The sequence below is a fragment of the Durio zibethinus genome, chromosome 1 (assembly GCF_047325235.1).
Source record: "Durio zibethinus cultivar Kanyao isolate XHJ-2024 chromosome 1, ASM4732523v1, whole genome shotgun sequence".
NCBI classification, from domain to species: Eukaryota; Viridiplantae; Streptophyta; class Magnoliopsida; order Malvales; family Malvaceae; genus Durio; species Durio zibethinus.
Genome location: NC_143162.1, coordinates 32,127,966 through 32,152,504, shown reverse-complemented (window position 1 = coordinate 32,152,504; position 24,539 = coordinate 32,127,966). Strand labels below are relative to the sequence as shown.

The following is a 24,539-nucleotide window of genomic DNA, read 5'->3' as shown; positions in this document are numbered from 1 at the left end:
AAAATTAAATTGTTTTTAAAATCATTTTTATTAACCGATTGAAATTATTTTAATGATCAATCAATTTGATCGCAATTAATTTGATTAAAACCAACTTATAAACGTTTAATTTTTGTAACTTCCTTCAAATTACATCAAGAACGTTGCATTATTATTTTTTTTTATGTCCAATTTCTTTCATTAGATTTGAAATTCCTCATGAGAAGTTTACAATTTTCAAAAACTGAGGATTGAGATGCTTGTACTAAGCTCTCGTTGACCAAGATTTCTTAGCAGAATTATGTACACTAACTAAACTATACACAGCAGGTAACACCTTTTTCTAATTTCCTCACTATTCACATAGTGTTACAATAAGCAAATCTCTATCTCCTGTCTGTCCCCAACCCCTCGAGACCCCTTCAAGACTGAATTTTTTGGCAAAACATAATGGAATAAACTCACCCACTGTACAATTTACTCTCACAATGAAATATACAACAATGATGTGCCAAAACTTGCCATCCCGAGCCACACTATGTAGCTCCCATGGCATCAAGGCGACACTGGCCCCAATCAACATCTAGGCACCAATTTGGTCACCGTACTGCCTTCATAATCTGATAAACGTGGCACCTCCTTCACTCAGAAAGCAGTTATAAAGGGCACAGATGGCCGTCACCCTTAGGCAATTGAAACAACCGGGGTATTGACAAAGCCTAACCATTGTGCTCCAATTGTCCATCCGAACAAGCATCCTGTGTGAGCTGCTTCTCCTTAGGAAGACAATCAACAGGAACGTAACAATATCCTTTAGGTAACCGTGAATTCTTCATAGATGCTTCATCTGATGTCATTACCAGCTCCTTTTCAAATGTTTCAACAGGCTGAGATTCACAACACGACCGGCATCAGTCAAGATTCCTTTTAGGTTGAGAGAGAGAGAGAGAGAGAGAGAAAGCAAGTACAACAAATAATGATAATGCAAAAACTAGAATTATACCTTTCTGGATTTTGAGTTCCAATCTGCATTATCCAAACCTTTTCGAGATGCAAGAGAATATCTATGAGGGATTTGCTTCCCTGAGAAAGGCACCCTCTCTGCTGGCTTCTGGACTAAAAGCGAAGTGGAGCTGTCATCAGTCCTTTGATCATTGTCCATAAGCACAGAAGCCTTTGCTCGGTGCTTCACTGAAAGAGTACTGTCCACAGTTACATCATCTGATCGCATCACTTCACTGCATGACTTGTAACCACTAGTATGACCCTTGAGAGAAGTTGTTGCAGATTCTGAGCTAACATCCGGATGGAAAAAAGGACTATGAACAAGCACTGAACGAGTAACATGATCTCTTTTGCAAGCAAGTATTTCATGTGAGCAAAGCACCAACTCCCGCTGCAAACGTTCACATTCACAATCACATTCTCACATTTACTTGTATAAAATAGAAAAACTACCTGACAGCAGCAGTTGCATCAGCAAAACAAGAGACTAAAGTTAACCATTTAGAGAACTACCTTCAATTTTTCACGTTTGATGATTCTTTCACAAAGAAGGCGTAATCTATCCAATTCAACCTGTAGAGGAGAATCCACGGACAAAACACAGTGATCAGACAATTCATACAATAATATACATGAGAACACCAAAACTAGTACATAGCACAAATCTAAGCAACCCAAAAGTTGACAAGAAAGCCCTTACCCGAATTTGCTTCATGTTTTTCAACTCCTCAATTCCATGTTTCTGAGTTTCAGCCTACATATATTATTGATCGGATAAACAAAACAGGACAAATAACCTACAATAAAACAATTGGGTAATTTTATAAAAAAAAGAATCAAAGTTTTCAAACCTTTGTTCTCTGCTCCACACTGTGCTTTTCACAATAAGCCTTGTGCTGCAATTTGCCACCACCAAGCTTCACATTCATATAGAAGCCAGCACTTCTAGCACAGGACGGATGAAACGTGGCCTGACAGTGACCATAACTACACTGCAAAGAATAAAACTGTAGCTACTTAGCTACAAAGTATTTTAATTGCAACAACTCCTAGTTAACAATCTGAGTACATAAAAAAGGTATTTTTTTCAGAAAGAAAAAAAAAAGAAAAGAAAACAATGAAAAAATTAAAATCTCACCTTAATGCATGCACCATGCTTGCGACGGCATATACAACAAATGTTGACCCCCCTTGAAACAATCTCCTGATATTCCATTCAAAATAAATTTAAGTAAGATCTATAGAACTTTCTCCAAATAGTAATTATCTAATGCCTTAACATGCACGCATACCATTCCTTCTATAGGATTTACTTGTCCCCTTCTGAATGTTGATTCAAGAACCCACTACAAGTAGGACAAAATCACTTCATTTCATTTAATTGAAAGAAAGATGAAACATTAACAAACCAATAAAAAAGAAAAAATTACCTCAGCACAGAAAGCATGTACCCACTGGCCATCAACAGATTTCCTAAAAGCACCAGTAGTACCACCACATAAACCACATTCAGCAGCAGGATAAGGTTTCTCCCAAAAATTTAGAGATGGAGCTCCAGAGGATCTAGACGAAAACAATTCTTCGCATAATTCACAGCACCAAGGACCTGTAGATTCTTTAACATTGCGATAGCAATCCAAGTGAACTGCAACCTGTAGGCAGCACGGCTAAATCAAATTCCAAACAGCTAAAAGGAAAACTTTTCATTAAGAAAAACTAATGGTTTTAGACTAGAAAACCTTGCATCCAGAACAGACTAAAATAGGATTCAGTACTGTCTCAGACCGTCTGCAGATGTCACATGACCTAGGATGTTCTTTAGAAAAATCTGACACTGATTGAACAATACCAGAGTATTTTTCAGATGAAATCCTTGGGACAACATTTCTAGAAAGTGCATCTTTTGCTCTTGTGTGAGAACTAATAATGCCAGCCCTTCCAACAGAAGCATTCAGCTTCAATACATTCTGCAAAGAGAATAGAGTAAATTTTATCCTTATTTGCAGGCAAGAGAAAAATTCATAGAAAAAAATGATCCATGAGAATAACCTCTTGCTGACTAGAATCTTCCAAGCCATCTTTTCTGGATGATGAAATCCTGGAGGAAGCAGCTGCTGCAGCAGTTGCTGCAGCTAACACAGCCTGTGCTTCCTTATGTCTTCTCTCTTTACGTCCCTGCTTCTTTGCTTCTCTTAGCTCATACAGATATTGATTAACAAGCACAGTATCCCATCTTTGTGTCCTTGCTGCTTCAACCTCCTGTGGTAGACTTTTAGAAACCCTAGAAACTAAATTATCTGCAAGCAGAAAATCACACAAAATGCATGTTATAGGTTACAACACAGATAAGTACACACAAAAAGAACCCTAGAGTAGAAAAGATGAATACCAGTAACATGGTTTCTTGCAACTGCATTGCCCAGTAATGTATGCTGATAATATATAATTTCCCCTTCCACTTCATCCTCTGGCGACAATTTGAGAACTCCCAATTTCCTAGCCTTAACCAACAGCTCTAAATCATCAGATCGACAGCTCTTTTCATTGCACTTTGAATGTTCGCTTTGGTGACTACAGCAGACGCTGGCGTTAGAGGAAGCCGCCCAGCAAGAGAGATCTCCTTCCCTTAAACCTGCAAAGTGGAACTTGTTAGACCTGCCCAAAACGACCAGCCGAAAGAAAGAAGAAACTGCAGCCTGAATAATGACATGTAACTTGCCTTCAAACTCATTTAATGTGTCCTTTCCGCCCTCAAACTCCCCCATTCTATTCTTACAAAGCATCCCATTGTGCATCTGCAGCAATTTCTTGTGTATATGGGGGTGAATGTAAAAATTAGAAAATTCTTCAGTTCTTCTGCAATACAAAATTATCAAATAATCAGAAGTTATCTCACCAAAGTAGAAGGGAAAGCTCCTATAAACTATAACAAACAACAATAAGAAGAGTCTTGTTACAAAGCTTACATGAGATCAGTTATAATTGGATTCACAATTGGGCAAATGGAATTTTCCTGATCTGCATTCGCCTCAGGAGTGGTTGCCCTTTCTGATTGACATCTTTCAGAGAGGTTGTTATTTAAGAGATCAGTTGAATTTCCTGTCCAATCGTACAATTTTACGTTATAGATACAATACACATCAGAATCATAAAAGACAAGTAAATTACTTGACGAGCTAACTCCATGAAAAGAAAACAGAAAAAAAAAAAGACAACATAATAACAGAAACTTCAGTGAAAATTAAAAATGAGATGGCAGCATTTGATATTTCATACCGTAAAAATAACTGCTTGACAAAATCACCTTAGAATAACTGCCCCAAGTTTCTAGAAAAACATGGACCTTTTTTCACCTTCAGGGGTGACTTTAGGTAAAATTTAACTTCTTAAAAAATTTAATGTATATTTTTAAGACAAATTAAGGGACAAAGTGGATGTCTTACAAAATTTTTTGCAGGATATTGTAAAATGCAATCTTATCAAGGAACTTTTGTGATTTAGCCTTCCAAATAGAGGCCAAAGTGACACTTGTAACTAACAATTAGGACTGCAAAAAAATTCCTCAGATACTATCCCTAACCCTAATGCTTGTTATTAAATAGCTCACGTTTATCAACCTTGGCACGTGAATTGATTCTACATGACAAACGAATGGCATGCCAATACTAACAACAGTTATTAACATTGTTCTTGGCATAAGAAGCCAACCATGTTACAGCTGGCTCAAACCAAATTATGGAAAAAGAAATATCGATGGGAAGCAATAACTCTTAAATAAAGTAGCATGGAATGCATAATAAAATACAAACCAAAAATTGACATATTTAATCCACCAGAACAAGAACAATTAGGACCTAAGACAGCTTCACAAAAAGTACAATGAAGAACTAGCTTTTATGCACAAATGAGGATAAATCTAGAAAATAGAACCTCATCTGACTACCATTTGGCAACATATGCAGGAAAGAAGTATAAATATCACATAAAGCAAGAAAAAATTAGTAAATTCAACATAAAATCAGACTTTGAATGACAGAAGAACCAAGAAAAAAGGAAACTTTTGGGCCACTGTAATCTGCTTTGACACAACAAAACTATCTCCCTTGGAATTCATATGCATTTCAGCAGCAAAAGAACCAAAAAAGGAAAAACAAAACTAATCCTTTTTTCCTGGAAATATTTGTTGCAAAACAAAAACTTACATGACATTTTCTTTTTCTTTCACTAATACTTCACTCTGTGAGGGACATTCTTTCCAACAAAACTTTTACAAACAACAAAGCAAGATTAACAGGAAATGTGTTCACTAAAGGCAAATCATTAAATTGAATATGATAAAGGGCACCGAAGTTAAACCTTCATTTCCTCTTCAAATTGGAAATGCAGAAGAATAAAGATTGAATCCCTCTTCAAGATATTGATTTTATTTCAGAATAATGACATTTTTACTTTCAGATATATGCACATTAGAACCGCGCCATACACAACCAACCAGAATGCAGTTCCTAGCAAACTACAATTTATTTTTCAACGAAAAGGTGTAGTGGAATGAAAATAGAGAATAAATAAGCACAAAGCCAAGCATATATATATATATATATATATATATATATATATATATATATATACGCACACACATATATTCAAAGCACTGAGATATCAAAATACTAGTACCTAGAAACAACAAAGGCTGCATTGCTTAACCCACAAAAAGTGAATCAGATCAAGAATATGACTTGACCAACGAAAAGGGTATTATATAAGGAAAATAATTCAACAAAGTGTACCTTCAGATGTGGGCAAATGCCTCTCTGAAGAGTCCAGGGAACCATCAAGCTTGGTTGAATTCTACATAGACGGGAAAATAATCACTTTCCAAAGCTAGAACAAAATATATAATTCAAGCACATTATATAATGCAAGGAGAAGAAAGAGGATCTAAGTAATGCAGGGCATAAATTAAAGTGAACCTATAACAGAATACATAAAGGAAACGAATGATAAATAAGGCATATATGCATACTCTTTCCAAAGCAGTTTCTTCTATTAAATCTTGAGACATTGAAAGTTATCCACAGATCACTCAAAAATCACCCATAGTGAAAGCAGAGATCAGTAAGAAATTAAAGCACTTGAGCACTATATTACACATTTCAAGTTCATGTTTTGCACTTTTTGGTTAATTAAAATATATTTCCTTCGTTATGCATGGTACCCTTACATGAACACATCTTAAAATAAAAGCAAAAAAGTTATAACCATTCTCACAACATGACAAAGAAAATCTAAACATTACCTTCAATGACGACAAAGCAAACATATACATAATCTTCTTTCAAATATATCCTTTTTAATTAATTGTTCAACTTATTAATAACATAGATTAAAATAATCGTTTTATATCCATCACAAAAGAAGCACTAAACTTCAAATTTTTACAACTTAACAGGTGGCATGGTAGATCAACGCTCGAGTACTGGTGAACAGATAGAATTGTGGAGGGCAGTATAGATTTGCAGGCAGGAACATATCTGTCCACAAGCAGCTAAAAAAAAAACCTTTCCAGAGACATAATATAAACTACAACTACAATTTTCATGACATGCAATGGTATACACAATTACAACATATTTTGTAGGAGAGATAAGATGTTAAGGAAAGGAATATATAAAAACTAAACAAATTCTAAGTCAAAGCATTAGGAAGAAGAGGGCCTTTATGTCACAAGAGCAGAACCTAAAACAAGAAACCAGACAACTCAAACCGAGAACAGAAACCCATTGTGCAACCTCATCTAAACCCAGTCCGGAAAACCCCAACTTCCTATCCCATCAAAAGAAAAGGGATGCACCATTATAACATACAAAAGATATTAATGGCTGATGGAAGCATAGAACATAAAGCAATATGCACAAAAAGAAGCATTGCTTCAAAAATAATCAATGATAATGATTAAAAATATCTAGTTAACAGGAAAAGCTCCAGTAGCATAGAACATGGGCTCCAAAGATAAAGAAATCAAACTTCAAAATCACCTGAAAGCCTACTAGTCAGCAAGCAATGCTATACCAGATTAAGGAAATGATGTCAAGTTACCAATCATCAAGAAATATTCACAGAGTTCATACATCCAACAATTGTTAGCAAAGAAAAGTAAACAGAACATGTAAATACAAGTTCAAAGACAAATCTGGCAGAATAATCAATGAAAATTTTAAAAGTTAACTTACCAAAAAGAACTTTGAAACAAATATTAATGATTGATATTTTACCTTTCCAGTAGTATCAGGAATAGATGCTTTACTTGAATCATAAGTTTCTTCCTTAGCAAGTTGATCAACCCGAACTTCTTCCATCACTACCCCATTGTCATTAGTAATTTCATCAGAGGAGCATATTACTCTGTTATCCCTCATAATCCTCACATTACTCTTGGTTCTTCTCCGAGGGGGTACAGACTTAACAGCAACAGGATCAATTATATCAGACTCAGATACCATTATATCATCAGAACTATCCGTTGCTCCAGTCTCATCCTTGGATGAAATCAAAGACTTTATCTTAACTTTTAACTTTTTTTGGGAAGAGCCCATATATGCATGATTTCTAAGCCATTTCGCTATTTTGCATTGCAGGTCAGGTGCCAAGCTATCATCCTGAATAAAGAAGACCAAAAGAGAATATTAAAGAAAGATGATAGCACAAACTGACAACTAAAACTGCTTTCGGAAAATAATTGCAGTATAAAAAGCCATGATTGCAGGTATTACATCTAATGAAGCACTCAAAGAACCAGCTGAGAGTCCAATCTCCAATGCTACATCTTTTACATTGACTTTCCCTCGGTCAATTAGCTGCATAATTTGTAGAGTGTAAGACAAAGAACAATCTACAGAGCTTTAAAAACATTGAGAAAATATTATCAAACCCCTGGACGACTGGATCAGATACCTTCTTCAAAATCACTGTAAAATTAAAGGAGTCAGATGGGTTATGGTCATTGCCGTTACTCCTCTCCAATAACCCCACATCAACCAGCTGCTCTGTCCCACAACGTTCTGATGCAACTCGGGCATTTAGTCTGGTATCAGACAAGCCTATCGCTTGCAACTCACCATCACCAGATTTATCAGAGTTATCATCCAGAGCTTCAATGTCCACTGCAATTTTATCTCCATTTTTTAGGCCAATTTTTAAATTTTGAGACTTGTCCATAGATGTTGGAGAAAGTTTGTTGGTGATAGAAGAATCACAGCCAGCTGCACAAAATTGTAAAAGTTGTGACGAACTGCTGTTATGGTGGATTTCGGAATGCTTAGAGCAAAATGCCCGTAACTCAATCTGTAGAAAAGAATATGGAGCATTTATGATAAGAAAGCCTCAAAGTAAGAACAAAGTCACTGCTAATAAATAATAACAACAAAAAAATTCATATTTCAGGAAAAAAATTTAAGGGACTTACATTATCACACCCATATCTTCCCCAAACTTCCATTCTATGCCTGGCTTCTCTTGCACATATAGGATGGAATGAGGTTCTGCAAGTTCCTGCAAAAACCACCAGCATCCATCACAAGTTGAAGCATTATAAACATGTTCAGAATTTCAAGAAGATTAATAAAGAACAGAAAACAAAACAAGAAACCATTCAGCAATGAAGCAGCACACTAATTAAGTTCACAAAACTTGCTCGAAAATTGCAGCAAGAAACAAAGATCATGGAAGGTTGATCCTTAGTGATCATTTATTCAAGACTATTTTTGTCTTTTATTTTTTAAAAAAAAATTGCTCTCTTTGATGAACTATTAAATGTGCTACAGGCTACAGACAGTATAAACATAAAAAAAGTTGAAGAAAAATAGATATTAAGAACATAAAAGGCAAATATACAATCTAATGAATTACCGGTTTCCAATTACACAACACATAATGACATAAAGACCCATTGCAATCTTGAAAATACTAGTAGAGTTGCCTTCAGAAAGTTATTTCAGCAACTGATAGCAGTTCTATGATAAGGCAAATGAATCTGTAAACTCACTGGATTACTTTTGAAACTTTAAAGAATCATTTTCGGCTTCCAACAGGAAAAAAAAAAAAAAAAAGTCATGATTGAACTCCAACCACAATGAGGGTATTGATTGATACTACTGACCTACTTTTGTCCTTTTCCTTGAATTCCTGACAACAGTCTTGCTTACCAAAAAAAAGGTAACTAGTAAGGAGAACTTCAAGGCAGCAAGCATTTGTCACAGGGCAAGAAGCCAAAACCCACTATGCCACTTATGATCACAAACATTACAATTCCCTACTAGCTCAGGATTGGGCATAGATATGGTGATACACTTCTCTTCCCATGTAAAGAGATCAAAAGATCTTCAACAAAAGACAAGAAAACTTAAAAGTAAGTGTCTCAAGTACGTGCCCATCTCTAACCCAAAATATTGACACCGAAGAGAGATTATACTAAGAAAACCCAATGCTATAAACTGTGATGTAAAAAGTATGTAAAAAAAAAAAAGACAATATTTCCATGAGAACTTCCTTTCACTGCCATTTAAACTTTGACCAACTGCAACCATCCTTATAACTTCATATCCAATGCCTATACAAGGTCCAAGCAAGTCATTATCACAAGGGAAGGGGAATCATCCAGGGTTCTCTAAAGGACTTCTACGTAACAGTCTTCCTAAACGATATCTCACACTTGCATCAAAAAATCCCGAAAAATTGTCAGCATGAGCTGTTCCTAGAGTTTTTTTTTCTTTGTAAAGTGTTCAAAACTGTTCTCTCCAGTTTCTTCATTAAATATTTACAGAAGCACAAATTCGAATTTCAGAACATCTTTTCCAAACAAAGCAGTACCCTATGATACAAAAATATGCTCTTGGGCAAACCTGTTTATCTCCAAGATAGTACTATTAAGAGATGAAGATCTTTTCTTTTAAGGTTTATTGACCAAAGAGGGAATCTGAAACTACCTTGCTTCCTTCTTCATAAAACTCTCAGAAAATACTCAGAACAACAATTTTCTTTCAGGGAGAGACAGAGGAAGTGTTACAAAAATGATAATGGAGGTTGATAGTCAAGGATGTTGGTGAATAGTTTCCATCATGCATCCTACTTTTACAAGCTCCCTTCCAAGTAATTTAAGGCCAAAAATACATCTATTCAAATTTTTATGAGAATAAATACTGAAATAGCACACCAAATAAGTTGTATCTGTTACCTCACATGCAAAAAAGAAAATGGAAAGCAAACTTTCTATAAATAAGAAGGATTCCAGAAACAATAATTCCTAATCAAACTTTGCCTACTTCTGTACGATATGGATCTAAACCAACCATAAACCTAAAGCTGCCAATAAACATGAAAAGCTGAAAGATGAAAGTTTAAATACCACAAATTTTAAACAAATCACATGTTAAACAAGACCCTAAGTGACCATTTTTGTTGTTTGTAAACAGAATATTGCATTCTAGTAACTAAACATCCAGCCTCACTCTCAGAGTAGTTTCTGAAACACCTTAGTTTATTCCCCCCTCCCCAAAACCGCCAGTAATGATACCTTAAAAAATGCAAGTAATTGTTGTAGATAAGTATATCCTCTCTCTACCAGAAATTCCTCATGAAGATACTAAATAAAATTGGAAGAAGAAACATGCTAAAACTGTTCAATAAATTGCTGCATCAAAATATGGAATGGAATGCAATTAAGTCCCCGGTGCATGAAAAAAAGAATAAACTCTTATAGCACAAAAGGCAGCAAAATGATCATTTACGCTTGCCATAAAGGCCAAAATGTTTTAGATAGGCTCTTTAATTTGAACCATCCAACTTACTGTGGTTCAAACACTCAATAACAATTTCAGCAGATAAATACATAAAAGAGCATGAGGAAATTCTTCATATGAACAGAAAATAAAAGAAAAAAAAATTATCTGAAAACAAGAAGCATACACTGAGGTGATGCCATGGACAAAAAATTCCCTTCTTTTATTTGAATTTTGTTAAATTACTACTTATAACACAACAAAATAATAGCCATTACTCTTGAACGGAAGCACTTCAAAGAACACATTTTGCAGTTGCACAACTCTAATGGATGTAAAAATCAGCCAAAGATTTGAATACAAGAATGCTCTCCTTGTGCACCAACCAAAAAAGAAAAGCAGAACGATGTAAAAAAAGATAGCAACGAACATACCATGACTGCACCGAACACATGCACCATACTTCACCTTGCATACATTACAGACTAATTTCTTTCTAGTGTCCTTTATTCCTTCCACATTAATAATCGGTTCCATTTTTGTCAAGTTTTCTATATAAACCTCAGGCATCCAGTGCGAACAAAACAAGTGAGCAAACTCCACAGACCCGCGATTTTCATCACTCTTTTGAATGGGCTTTAAAGCACCACCCTGTTTCGGACAAAGTACACAGGGTTTCACCTTATCACCACCATCATTTTTCAGCTTGCACCAAGAACACAACCAAGAACTATCTACATCATTTTGCACACCATAGCACTTTTGATGAACAGCAACCTTACAAGAACTGCAAACAATCAATCTGTTTGATTCTTTTCTGGTATCATCAATGCAACAAAAGTGACATAAAGATGAATTCCCATCACATGGACACGCAATTAATATTTTCTCCAGACCAGCATCCTCTCCAAGAAGCTTCCGCTTCTTTGAAGGCCGCTCTGAAGTTAACAATATCCTACTCCTAGAACCTAAAAGCCACTCTAAACCACTGGTTGAATCTGAAGCAGAGTATCCTTCTGCTTCCTTTAGTGAAAACTGAGCTTGGGTTGCCACACTATCAATTTCCATTAACTGCCCATCCTCCTCCATGACGACCTCTTTCCCTTCTTCTTTACCAACATCACCATTTTCATTCCTGACATTAAAATTCTCTCCACTACTCACATTCGCCTTCTCATCCACCTGAGCATCTAAATTCAAATTCGCCCTTTGCTCATTTCCAACATACGGAATCATAAAACACTTTTTCCTAGCAGCTAAAGAACTAGATGGTGTAATCTTAAACAAAGCATCAATATCTGGCAATGCCAAGTCCCGAAAATACTCTTCAGTTTCAACCCAAATGCTCCCACCTCGTGCCTTTCCCTCCTGTCTCGAAGACTTCTTATCCGCTCCTGAATGTGACTTCTTATGCCTCTTCCTACTATCAGTCCGCTTCAAAAAACTAGACAGTCCACTGGGCAGCGTTGGCACACTCAACTCGGAAACAGAGCCACCTTCAGGGATATCAAAAGGAGAACGTTCGCAAAGTGTTTTCCATGCCTGAGAAAAGAAATCGACAGCAATATCCCGGGAAAATTGCTTCTGGGCAGTCTCAGATTGGGTCACCGGACTCCGACTGGAAACCCTAGAAATTGGACGGCAAGGCCTCTCCTTGGTGCCGCAACCTCCGTCCGCACCCCTACCCATCATCTTCTTCTGCCGGTGGCATAGGGCTCCGGTCATCACCGACAACAACCACAAGCACCACCACCATCACCTTCGCATTCCATAACCGTCAAACCCTAGGCCTAACCCTAATCCTAATACTACTCCTCTCCAGAACACAAAACCCTAACCCTAAAAATCAAGTTACGCTATCAGTTTTTTCAAAAAGAACTAAACGAAAAAGAAATAACCATAGAAAGGGAAATAAACAGGATAAACTCCAGACTAAGGTTAGGGTTCTCAGTTTTTTCTTCTGCGATCCGTTTTCAATTGCGCGTTTTTTCTTTTGGTTGTTTTCATTTTTTTTTTTTTTCGAAATTCGAAGAGAGAGAAAGAGAATGATGTAGAGAAAAAAAAAAGAGAGAGAGAGAGAGAGAGAAAAAAAATTTGGCGTTTTTTGCAGGCAGAAAGGATGGCCCGTTTTAGGAGTATTATTTATTTTTTATGTTTTATTTTTAAGTGGAGTTTAGATAGGATGTGGTTATCCAACATATGTGCATTCGTGGATTTTACACGTGGCATATGGATATTGGTTTAAAAGATGAGATGTTAAGCACGTACGTATATTTGCATTTGCAAAAAATATTTTTAAATTAAATTTTGTTGTTTGTAAAAATATATAAACTGAACACTTATTGAAAAACAAATATTTTATACATTAATGAAATTCACAATTATACTTATTCAAACAATAAAATAAAATTACTCATTCATAAGATTAAATTTCTTTATTCATAAGTCTTCAAATAATATTATTCAATAAATCAAATACTACTCAAAGTAACAATTAAATAAAAATCAATATAAATCAAACTTTAAAATAGTTTGCATTAAAAGCTAAATACAGTTGTTCTACAATATGATCAATAGTTTCTCATATTTTATTTTGATCTCGTTACATTTTTATACAATCTTAAATAATATTTTAATAACTAAATTAGGGGTCAAATAGATTGGTAAGTGGACTCTCCATTCACTTGGTCTAATTTTTTTTAGGCGATTTTGATTTCCAGGGATACACTTTGCGTATCAATCAAATGTAATCGTGATTTTATTTTTAATAAGCTGCACGCTTTATTTTATAATCATTTCATTTTTATTCTTATACTTCCAAAAATAATTTTTATAAATTTTATATCCTTTTTAATTAATTAATTGTTAGGTAAACGTGAATCACATGTTAATAGTAACATTTAGTGGATGCTTGATTTTTATTTTTTTTGGTAGCTTAATCAAATTATCCGGTGTCGAGGGAATTGTTGTTACAAATTGCTATTCGCGATGAAGTATGCATACTTGTATATAATTTGTCCTAATTATATATTTTTTAAAATTTAAAATTTATTTTTTACTCTCAATTTTTATTAAATTTTTAATTTCAAACATAAAATAATGATATAATATAAAAATAATATAATTTAAAATTTTAAAAAAATATTTTATACTAATTATGACTCCTTACTAGGGTGGACAAAATCACCCGAACCCGTCGGGTTTCGACCCGACCCGACCCTTTAGGATCGCTTTTTTTTTTTTTTAAATTGAGTATCGGGTCGGGTAGAGTAAAAAAATTCGAGGTCGGGTTTTGAGCAAACCCGACCCTACCCGATATATATAAAAAAATTATTTTTTTAATTTTATATTTAATTTTATATATTTTTATATATATTTAATTTTATATTTATATTTAAAATAATATTTTTATTAATTTCGGATCGAATCGAATCGGATTTGATTTTATACAATGTCAGATCGGATTCGAGTATTAAAAATAAAAAAATTATCGGATCAAATACGAATTCGAATATTACATATTTAAAATCGGATCGAATTCGAGACGAACAAAAACCCACCCCGACCCGACCCGTTGCCATTACTACTCCTTACGTTACAAGTGATTCCACTATTAACCAGTGCTTATCGTAAAGCCGTTTCACGAGTATTTTATGTTGGCGATAGCGTACTTGTTATTTGACTACACATGTTCATTCTTGGTTAAGGCCGTAACTTATTGTTGAAGACCGCGCATTACTTGAACAGCTTACATTATTATCTGGAAAGGTTAAATATACTTGATGAAAATACTATCGTCTTGCATAATGATGGAGTCAAAAATTTTATTTAATGAGAATTTAATTTAAATTATTAAATTATAAAAGATAATATATAATTTAAAAAAAAAATTAAAACTTTCATATCCAACTATGGTCACTAAATTTTTGCAATCATCCTTAATGTTGTTTTATACTAAGTAGTGTCCTGCGTTTTACTGCAGTTCAATAATAAAAATAATTAAAAACGTTAAAACATACTTGTACATATATGTTTTATTAACTTATGAAATATTAAACTTTTTAAAAATAAATATGAAAATCTGTCATGAACAATTTAAGAAAAAAAAAAAGAATTGAAATGGGTTGAGAATTTTATTTCCCTTTTTCTTACTCTCTATGTGCCATTTTTTGGGTTTCCTTTATAAAATATAAATCATAAACCTTAGAATAGTCTGCATTAAAAGCTAAATACATGTTTTTTTTTTAACATGATAGATCCTGCAAAATTGATTTGAAAACGAGGGTAGGAAACAGTTGGCACAAGAATCCAATAAAATTTTAAACTTTTGTATGTTAGATGAAATCCTTCGTGGCTTGACCGTCCTTACATTTGAAAGAAGTTCTTTCCTTGCTTCGAAAATCAGCGGCCCTTCTAAAAGAAAGATCTTTAATTATATAATATGCTTTGGGGATGGCCACAATTTTTTTTTTTTTCCGGGATTAATTTACTTTTTGACTACTCTTGTTTAAAATTTAGAGCTTTAAACCTTTAACTCCGCAAATGTTGGCATTATAAAGTCATCTGTTAGGTCTGAGAAAATATAATCTGGTTGCCCTGCCCGTCTATTCAACAAATAAATTATAGTTTGATTCAATTTTAAGAGTAATTTAGCAAGGATTATAGCTCAAGGGCAAAGGAATTACAGCTCACGAGACATTAGAGAAACCCTAAGTATTTACTGCATTTGGATGGAAATTTTTGGATAATTAATGAATATAATTTATTTTTTAAAAATATAATGAGAATTCAAATTTAAACCGTTAATTATTCATTAATAGTACTATTTAGGTGAATTAACTTTATGTTGAATTGAGTTAGATTTACGAGTAAATTTATTTTAAGAGTTGGGTTATTTATTCAAATTTAAATGTTTGTCTAAATTTTAAGAAGATTTTAAAAATTAAAACTTATTAAATGAGTTTAGACATAATTTTTAAATGCATTTAAATTTTAAATTGGATCTTAAAAAAAATAATTAAAGTTTGAATTCGATTTAAATAAAATATATAATTAAAATATTTATAATTATGTAAGTATATATATGTAAATTTTTATTTTAATATTTTAATTTAAAAATAATTTTTAAAAAGTTTTATTATATAAATTAAATTTAATAAATGAATTTGATTTTTTTTAACTTTGGTTTATTTTAAAAAAAAATTGAAATTTAAAATATTGAGTTAAATTTAAATAAATATATAAATTATTAATATCAAATATAAGTTTGATTTGATATATAAACACCTATACGTAAAAGTATGTATAAGCATCTCTATCAATAAATAATTTCTTTATAAAAAAATGATTTACTAATATTAAATATGGATATGATCCGATCTATACCCCCTATACTTAATAGTTTATATATGAGTATCTCTATCAATGGATAATTTCTTTATGAAGAAATGATGCTTATTAAACAAATCTATATATTATTTTAAAATGATCCGATGGAAATAGTTGACTTTTTAAAAAAATATTTTTAAAACTAAAATATTAAAAAAAGAAAAGGATAGGAGTGATCTAACCCCATGAGGATAGCTTTTATTTTTTAACTGTTAGTATATTTTTTAAAGTTAAATATTCAAAGAGTATATATTTAATATATTATTTGTTTGTAAATTTTATATATTATTGATAAATTAAATTATATTAATTTATTAATGAAAAAAATTAGATGATGTTAATTGATAAAAATATTAACTTTTTATATATTTATTTTAAGATGACATATTTTGATTAATTAATAATATATAAAATTTATATATTGTACATAAAATATAAATTCATATTTTAAAAAATATTGTCATTTTAAGTGATAGTATTTTTTTTTATTTTTTAACAAACTATTATTCTATTTTTTCTTAATGTTAAAATACCAAAAATACAAAAAGAAAAACGGAAGGAGATGAAAAATTCAAACAAGAAATTTGCAAACAACTAAACCAAAACATTCATTTTTTTTTTATTTTTTTAATATTATTATTATTTTTATTTTCTCCCTTAATGTTAAAATACAAAAAAAAAAAAGAAACGTGAAAAGGGAAAAAAAGAAATATTCAAACAAAAATTTGTTTGTAAAGAATTAAACTAGATACTAATAAATGCAAAATTTTTAAAATTTTCAAATTAAATATCTAAAAATATTTGGTTTGCAAAAGTTTAACAAAATTCAAAAAAAAAATTAATAAAAAAATTTAGAGTAAATTTTGATTTTTTGAATTTATAATTCTTATGAATTTTAAAATATAAAAATATAAAAATTTAATAATTTTAAACAATTTAAAATTTTTAAAAAATATTAAATTATATTATAAAGCAAGAAAAATTTAAGAACCATAAAATTGTTTCAAAAATTATAATATAATCACATGGATAAAAGAGAAGTAAAATATTTTTAAAAATAAATCTACTATTCAGTTTTTAAAAAAAAAGTTTTTTATTTGTGAATTCGAAAATTAAAAACCATAAAAAGAAGATACTAAAAAATTGATGATTTCATGATTAAATCCCTAAATTCGACCATACATAAAAAATTTTTAACTAATCTTTTTAAATCACTCCCGGATAATTCCCGCTAATATATTAATAATGTGATGTTTCAAAATCTTTATTCAAAATGAAAATAAAAAAAAAATATTGTCACACCTTATAAATTATTCATTTGAAAAACTTAAATATTACAAGTAAACATCCGCAAAACAACAAAAATGTTAACATAAAAGGCAAATGATGCAACCCAAAATAATTGCATCGGTTAAAAACTTATCAGTAGCGATATTAATTAATCAAATATTAATGATAAATAATGACATAAAATCCAAAAAAAAAAAAGAAAAAACGAATGGGAGAAAAGGAAAGCTAATGTACTTGTGTATGCCTTCGGGAGGAAGGAACGTAGTAAGAGGGTTAAAAAAAAGGAAGAAATCGGATCGTTATTTCATTCTCAATAATTGGTTAGTTAATTACACAAAAAACAATCAAATGGATTTAGTGGAACTGTGGGCGATGTTCGGTCCCGGGGTCGCGGGCGCCGTGTTCGGTGCCGGCTGGTGGTTTTGGGTTGACGCCGTCGTTTGTAGCGCCGTCAATGTCTCTTTTGTCCACTATTTACCCGGTACACCCTAATTCTTATTTTTTTCAAAATATTTTTTCTGTTTCTTTTTATTTATATTTTTATCGATGTTTATATAGCTAATTATTTGTTTTTCATTTTAGGAATATTTGCATCTATTGCGGCTTTGATGTTCAGTTGTGTTAGAAAAGGCGATATTGATTACTCTCCTTATGAAGAAGGCGAGTGGAGGTTAGCTAATTCTTTTCTTATCCCTTTTAATTTCTTGTTTTTTTCAGTTGATTTTCTTTTTTCTTATCGAATTTAAGTTTGATCTGCTTTTCGGAGTTTGATTATGCTTACCATAACTGAACTGAATTTTGCTAAAATTGGAATCATTTTGCCTATGACTTGTAAGTTAAATAATTACTTAGGGTTAACTGTTCCTCAGTGATAGTGCTGTGAGTTGTGATATTTTCAGGTGAAATTGAGATTTTTTTTTATGTTAGCTGATTGACTAAAATTTTTGTTATTGAAAGTCTTACATTGAACTCCAAATTTGATAAGCATTAGGGCTTTGGAGTCAATAGTCTTGCGTCTCAACTAATTTGTTCCTTTTGGTATCAAAAATCAACAAATTTAGCAGGAAAGCAATTGAGATTTAAGTCCTTTAATTGAGTATGATGGTGCATATTTGCAGGCACTGGTCCTTAAATTCAGTTCAAAATTAGGTTTCTTGTATGTTTAGTGCCTATGTTTTGGGTTCAAGTGTGGACTGTTTGGATGCATAATTTCAGGTGATCCATCTAACTGAAGGGTCTTCATTTTCATGTAGAATCAATTAATATGGAACTGTCCCTTAAGATCATTTTCTATTAGTGTCCTGGTGTTGAACTCTCTCTTGCATACTTATCATTCAACTATGTTTGAAGCGTGGCATGACAATGCTGTGAGCTTGGAAGTTTTTTAGCTGTCTCTGTGACATAAATTTTGAGGAGCTGAGTTTTTGAAAACCAAATCAACTTTTTTGAGTTTTGAGGATTTTGCTTGTTGTATAGAACATTGATTTATATAAAGTATAACTTCTTACCCACCTTTTGTGCGTGTGTGTTGTCACTAAAGTCAACCTTTGAGGCACAGTTGTTTTGAGGAAGTGATTGTGATGATGATTCATTTGCAAATCATGTACCTTGTACACTTATATTTGATTTAGTTGCAGAAAATCTAATATAAAACCTGAAACTTATTGCACTTAATGCTGGATTACTAGTTTTCCTTGTAATTATAAGTGTTGGAATTTTGGTTTTACTGTTAGCAGGATTAAAATATAAGAAAACAGATAGAATAAAAATAACTTGAATGAAGTGTTTTTCTTTAGTTTATGCTCCATTTGCTTACAGAGTGATTATATAAAATTTGAATAGTCATGTTGTTTTCTTGAAACATTTCTTGATATGCTTCCTATAGTTTAGACTTCAGACATAAAATCGTTGTAATGAATTATATTTTGGTCATTCATTTTAGTGTCTGTTTGATTTTAGAAAACAATACCATTTTTTGTTTTTGTTTTCATGAAAAATAAAAAATGAAGGTGAAAATGTATTTGGTAATTAAAGAATGAAAACATTTTTTGGAAAATGAAAATGAAAATATGCCTGATTTTGAAAACAAACGAAAGTCATTTTCACTATTTTCAATAGAAATAGTATCCAAAGGTGAAAATGATGAAAACGTGGATGCTTTGAATTTAGCTAACGGGACCTATCCACCAACCGAGTTCGACAATAACCAAAAGCAAAAAAAAAAAAAAAAAAAAAAAAAAAAAAAAAACATTCATGCACAAAGACATGGTTTCATTCCATTATGTCCACGTGTTCTAATATAAGTGGAGAACATGTTTTTTCTCCATAATGATAGATTTAACTGTGTATGGCCCATAAATAAACTTCAACTTTCCTTTTTCCATTTTCTAAGCAAAAAAATACAATACCAAACATGATTTCATTTTTAAAAATAGTTTTTCTTTATCATTTGCCAAACACAATTTCAATAAATTAGAAAATAGAAAATAAAAACTATTTTTAGAAAAGAAAAAACACAAAATATTTTTTAAATCCAAAAACTACCTTAGTTTTTGGGTAAAATCCTTTGTGGTTGCAACTTTTCCACTTACACCTCCAATGGAATTTTTTTCCCTCTTATAACCCTAGAGTTTACTTCTCTTACTAGAAAGGAGTAACAGTCTTAAAAATAAGGGTGAGGGTAATTTGAAATTTCATTAAATTCTTGTTGATTTTTTACGTTGTTACCCCCTTCTGGTAACGGAAGTAAACCACAAAGTTATAAGTGAGAATTTCCACAGGGGGTGCAAGTGGGAAATTTGCAAAACACAGGGGGTGTATGTGGAGTATACCCTTAGTTTTTTATTGCACAAGAGCATAATTGATCCAACACATATGGTTTTGTGTCCATTTATGGTAGCTTGAGTATAGACATTGGACTATGGTGGGAAAAGGTATTACTAAGGCTTTATCCCTAGTTGAATAAACTTGGCACTGGCTAAAACCAAAAAAAAAAAAGTGCTAATGTTGTATGAGTTGTGGTTGACATTATTAATTTGTGCTTTGTGTTCTGTTGCAGTCTTAGGACTGGGCTTTTAGAAACTCTTCTTTTTTGTTTTAGATCTATTTTTCCAACTTATCCTTCATTCACTCGGGTTACTCAAATACCTAAGCTTGTTTATGCCGTATGAGTCACTACTGAATTTGCTTATGAGACACAAGAAATGCCCTTAAGGCATTTAAAGCTTTTTCTAATTTCATGCAGGTTCCATAATTGTAAGATAAATTGTGACAATTCTTAGTCAAAAGAAAGCTTAACAACCATCTTGCTTAATCAGTTCAAAACTTTCACAGTAATGTAAAGAAATTTGCACCATGTATTGATGCTGTCATCTGAGAGTGGATTGGTATATGTGCTATCAACATGCATTAAGCATGGTGTGTCCAGCTCACTCTTGTATTTAGTTATATTTAATTAATCTGATCTGTGCATGTGCTCCTGTTGCATGACAATTTCGTAGTCGGTGATCTGAGATTGGAAATCGGCACAATTATTTGGTTTTGTATGCATTAAAGCCATAGGGAATTACTAATGGTGTTTAAGCTTTTAATTTCCATTTTGTCTTGTTTTCTTTCTATGTGCCTTGTATCTTGTACATACTTGGTTTCAGATAATTGTGTCAATTGCTGATATTTAAAATTGCGCAAATGGAAAACTTCTAATCATCTGGAATGGACTGAGCTGGCCATCCTTGTATCTGTTCAGATGTGTAGTTTCACTCTAGCTTCTTTTTATGAGAATTACAATACTCCTTTGATAGCTTGTTCTGGCTAATGGATGCTAATCCCTCATTGCAACAGGTTGAAGCTCTGGCTTTTCTTTGCTTATGTTGTATCCTTTGTCTCACTGGCTGCTTCAGTGGGCCTGTTGATACAAGACTCGCTAGTGAAATCTGGTCCTTCAGTGTGGACTGGTACTGCAGGTGTCTTACAGTGTGTGTTTGTCTTAATCAGGTAAATTTTATTCCAGATTTAGAATTACAACCATCATCCATGTCATGTTAGGTAATTTTGTATAATAGTTTCAATTTGAAGATGAATATCTATCTTGTGGGTATGTGCCTGTATGAGAATGAGACACAAATAGTAATGCATACATGTACCCTTAATGTCATTCATATGATGTTCTTCAATTTCATTGTTATGTGTTAAATGTTGTTTCATCAACTCATTAATTTTGTTAATTTGAATCTTGTACCGCAGCGGTCTTATATATTGGACTTCTCACCCGGAATAACAGATGACTTGAATCTAGTGTTTAGACTTTGGAGCTTGGAACCACAAGTGTGGCAATCATATGTGCACGTATCATCTGTAACTGTACTTAAATCAATGGGATAGAGAGGTTTTTCACAGTTGTAAATTTTTGTATTGTATTAACTGTTTTGAGTATGAAAGTACAATTCATCCTGCTCTTTTGATATTTGTGATCTCATTTCAACAACCAGCACTCGACAACATTTATTATGTTCTATGTTTTCAGTTCTCAGTTCTATTCAGAATTCAGGTTCAAATCATCTATGCCCCCATTCAACAAAACCAAATTGGTCACACCAACCTCTTTCCCTGTTTTGCCAATTCGGCTTTGTTTCGTAATAAAGATCTTCGATTTGTCACTTTTAAGATCTGGTTGGTAAAAACGATGGTAAAAATATTTTAAGCTTTGTTAAGTAGGAAGTGTGAAAAAGAAAGATGGAAAGGGATAAGATTGAAAAATCAATAATCTAAAGATTAGATTTTATTAACCAATTCACAAACAAACATCGAAAGGAAGATACTTCATTCGAGCCAGCACATGGGTTGGATAGATATGTTTTCGTAGGAATTGAAAATTTTTAAGCTCATTATTGTATTTAAATAACAGGGTTGGTGGCCAGTTCATTTCTCTATGTGACCATTTTGATGAAATCAATTATACAGTGGTAGGTCAGTTCGTCTCTGATTGTTCAATTAATTTGTACAATGAAAACCAATTTCTCCTTCTCATATTAGAAAATAAAATAAATGATAGGTGCATCATACAGGAAATGACAACAAAGTGGGTCAATATAAGAATAACTATCAATTTATTGGTCAATATAAGGATAACTATTAATTTACTTTACTCTTTCACTGCTTAAGGAAAGCTTGTCCAATTGACCTAAAAAAAAAGGAAGTACATTAAAATGCATTTAATCATATTTCTAAGTAAATATCATAACAGTATTAATGTGTCCAAAAATAGAGAATCCTGTGGATATATAAACTTGGCAATGTTCACAAGAAATCAGAACCACTAAAATTAAAATTCCTTTGTCAAAAGCCTAGAAAATTGTTCTAGCTTTCCAGGTTTTGAATTTGTGAAGCAAGAGAAATAGGAAATATGGGTCCTAAATTGGCTCAGTTGTTTTTCTCAGCATTGGTGCTATTAACTCAATTGCTTTCTCTTGTCGGTAAAAACACATTTTTCTTGTGATTATATATCAAATATGGCTTAAAACATACGGCAAAAGCATGCATAAAATTGAAACTCTACCTTTAATCTTCATTCCATTTTATCTATTCTTTACATCATATATATATTTTTTATGTTAACTGATTTATCATATGTTGCAGATGCTCGCAATATAGGTGTTTGCTATGGTCTAAATGGAAATAATCTTCCATCTCCAAAGAATGTAATCAACCTTTACCAAAAAAGTCAAATTGAAAATATTAGGATCTATCAACCTTATCCTGAAGTGCTTGAAGCATTGAGGGGATCAGGGTTATCCGTCGCTATTGGTCCAAGAAATGAAGACATAGCGAGTTTCGCAACAAGTCAAGATGCAGCCAATGCATGGGTTAACACTAACATTGTCGCTTACAAGAATGATGTTTCATTTAAATGGATTACCATAGGCAACGAAGTCATTCCAGGGCCATTGGGATCAAATGTTCCAGCAGCCATGACTAATATAAAAAATGCACTCGCCTCAATCGGGCTAAACGAGGTTAAGATCACGACTGTACTCCCTGGAACTGCCTTGGGAGCGTCCTATCCTCCTTCAGCTGGTGCTTTTGCAAGTGACATAACAGCAACCATGACCAGTATTGCTACTATTTTGGCTCAAGAGGATGCACCCCTTATGATCAATGTGTACCCTTACTTTTCCTACTCCTTAGACCCTACTCATATTTCAGCTGAATATGCCTTGTTCACATCCACTGCACCAGTGGTAACTGATGGAAGCTTGACGTATTACAACCTCTTTGATGCCATGGTTGATGCTTTCAATGCAGCCTTGGAAAAGATCAACTTTGGCAATGTAAAAATTGTTGTAGCCGAGACCGGATGGCCAACCGTAGGAAATGCACCTTACACAAGTGTCTCAAATGCCCAAACTTATAACAATAACCTTTTGAATCATGTTATGAAGAATGGGACTCCAAAAAGGCCTAACTATATCATGCCGACGTTTTTCTTTGAGATGTTCAATGAAAACTTGAAGGAAAATGCAGTTGAGCAGAACTTTGGATTCTTCTTCCCGAATATGCAACCTGTCTATCCGTTTTGGTGATTTTAATATTGTTGTTGACTCTTTTGGTTTTTTCTAAAGACATTTATGTAGTTATCCCTTAGAATAAAGTAGAAGATTTGTCTAAATAAGATACAATATTTTGTAATGTTGAAAGTTTTTTTGTAAACTTCACTAGATTACTTCAATAAACCCAAGAGTTTTTCTTAATTTTTTTTTTTAAAATATATTTTTTATTAATACGAAGTTTAATTTATTGATTCATACATTTACCTTTTATGAAATAATATCTAACGAATTTAATATTCAAATTTCAATAATAACAACTCTTTCTCTTATTTTCAAGTTGTGGCTTCTTTTATAAAAAAAATACATTTTCTACTAATTTTCTCAATTTTATAAAAAATGAGTTGGCCTCGTAGGCTCATACTTCATATGATATGTTCAAAGACTAGTTATTTTGTAAAAAAGACGGTTCTAGAAACTAGAAAAGACCCTTAGACAACACGAGCCAAAAAAAATGTCATTTTGTAACAAAAACTTTATCTTTATCTATATAATTCATGTA

The 24,539-nt window shown here is 32.5% G+C and overlaps 3 protein-coding genes across 5 annotated transcripts; 2 read left to right on the top strand and 1 right to left on the bottom strand.

The window, feature by feature from the left end:
• Window positions 1–236: 236 nt before the first annotated feature.
• On the bottom strand, window positions 237–12,878 carry LOC111312338 (uncharacterized). Of its 3 annotated transcripts, none has more exons than XR_002692860.2 (19): window positions 11,192–12,878; window positions 8,447–8,532; window positions 7,936–8,325; window positions 7,755–7,838; window positions 7,257–7,640; window positions 5,772–5,832; window positions 3,951–4,083; window positions 3,704–3,840; window positions 3,374–3,616; window positions 3,034–3,281; window positions 2,724–2,951; window positions 2,415–2,636; window positions 2,277–2,330; window positions 2,123–2,188; window positions 1,836–2,005; window positions 1,685–1,738; window positions 1,498–1,557; window positions 983–1,375; window positions 237–866 (listed from the first exon to the last, which is right to left on the bottom strand). XR_002692860.2 is itself a non-coding variant. In XM_022912513.2 (19 exons), exons 1-19 carry the CDS (start codon window positions 12,480–12,482, stop codon window positions 699–701), a joined length of 4,443 nt encoding a protein of 1,480 aa, XP_022768248.1. In that variant the 5' UTR covers window positions 12,483–12,878; the 3' UTR covers window positions 237–698. The 3 variants fall into 3 exon arrangements, 2 of the variants coding, with proteins under 2 accessions (XP_022768248.1, XP_089621305.1); XM_022912513.2 differs by having other exon boundaries at window positions 1,836–1,976; XM_089765179.1 differs by lacking the exon at window positions 2,277–2,330 and having other exon boundaries at window positions 1,836–1,976.
• Window positions 12,879–17,519: 4,641 nt separating this feature from the next.
• LOC111312337 (uncharacterized) lies at window positions 17,520–21,897 on the top strand. Its single transcript, XM_022912512.2, has 4 exons — window positions 17,520–17,916; window positions 18,018–18,105; window positions 21,276–21,428; window positions 21,678–21,897. Exons 1-4 carry the CDS (start codon window positions 17,529–17,531, stop codon window positions 21,709–21,711), a joined length of 663 nt encoding a protein of 220 aa, XP_022768247.2. The 5' UTR covers window positions 17,520–17,528; the 3' UTR covers window positions 21,712–21,897.
• A 939-nt stretch (window positions 21,898–22,836) lies between these two features.
• Window positions 22,837–24,140, top strand: LOC111311258 (glucan endo-1,3-beta-glucosidase-like). The gene is made up of 2 exons (XM_022910631.2): window positions 22,837–22,906; window positions 23,070–24,140. The coding sequence occupies exons 1-2, from the start codon at window positions 22,837–22,839 to the stop codon at window positions 24,011–24,013; spliced, it is 1,014 nt and encodes a 337-aa protein (XP_022766366.2). The 3' UTR covers window positions 24,014–24,140.
• The last annotated feature ends 399 nt before the right edge of the window (window positions 24,141–24,539 follow it).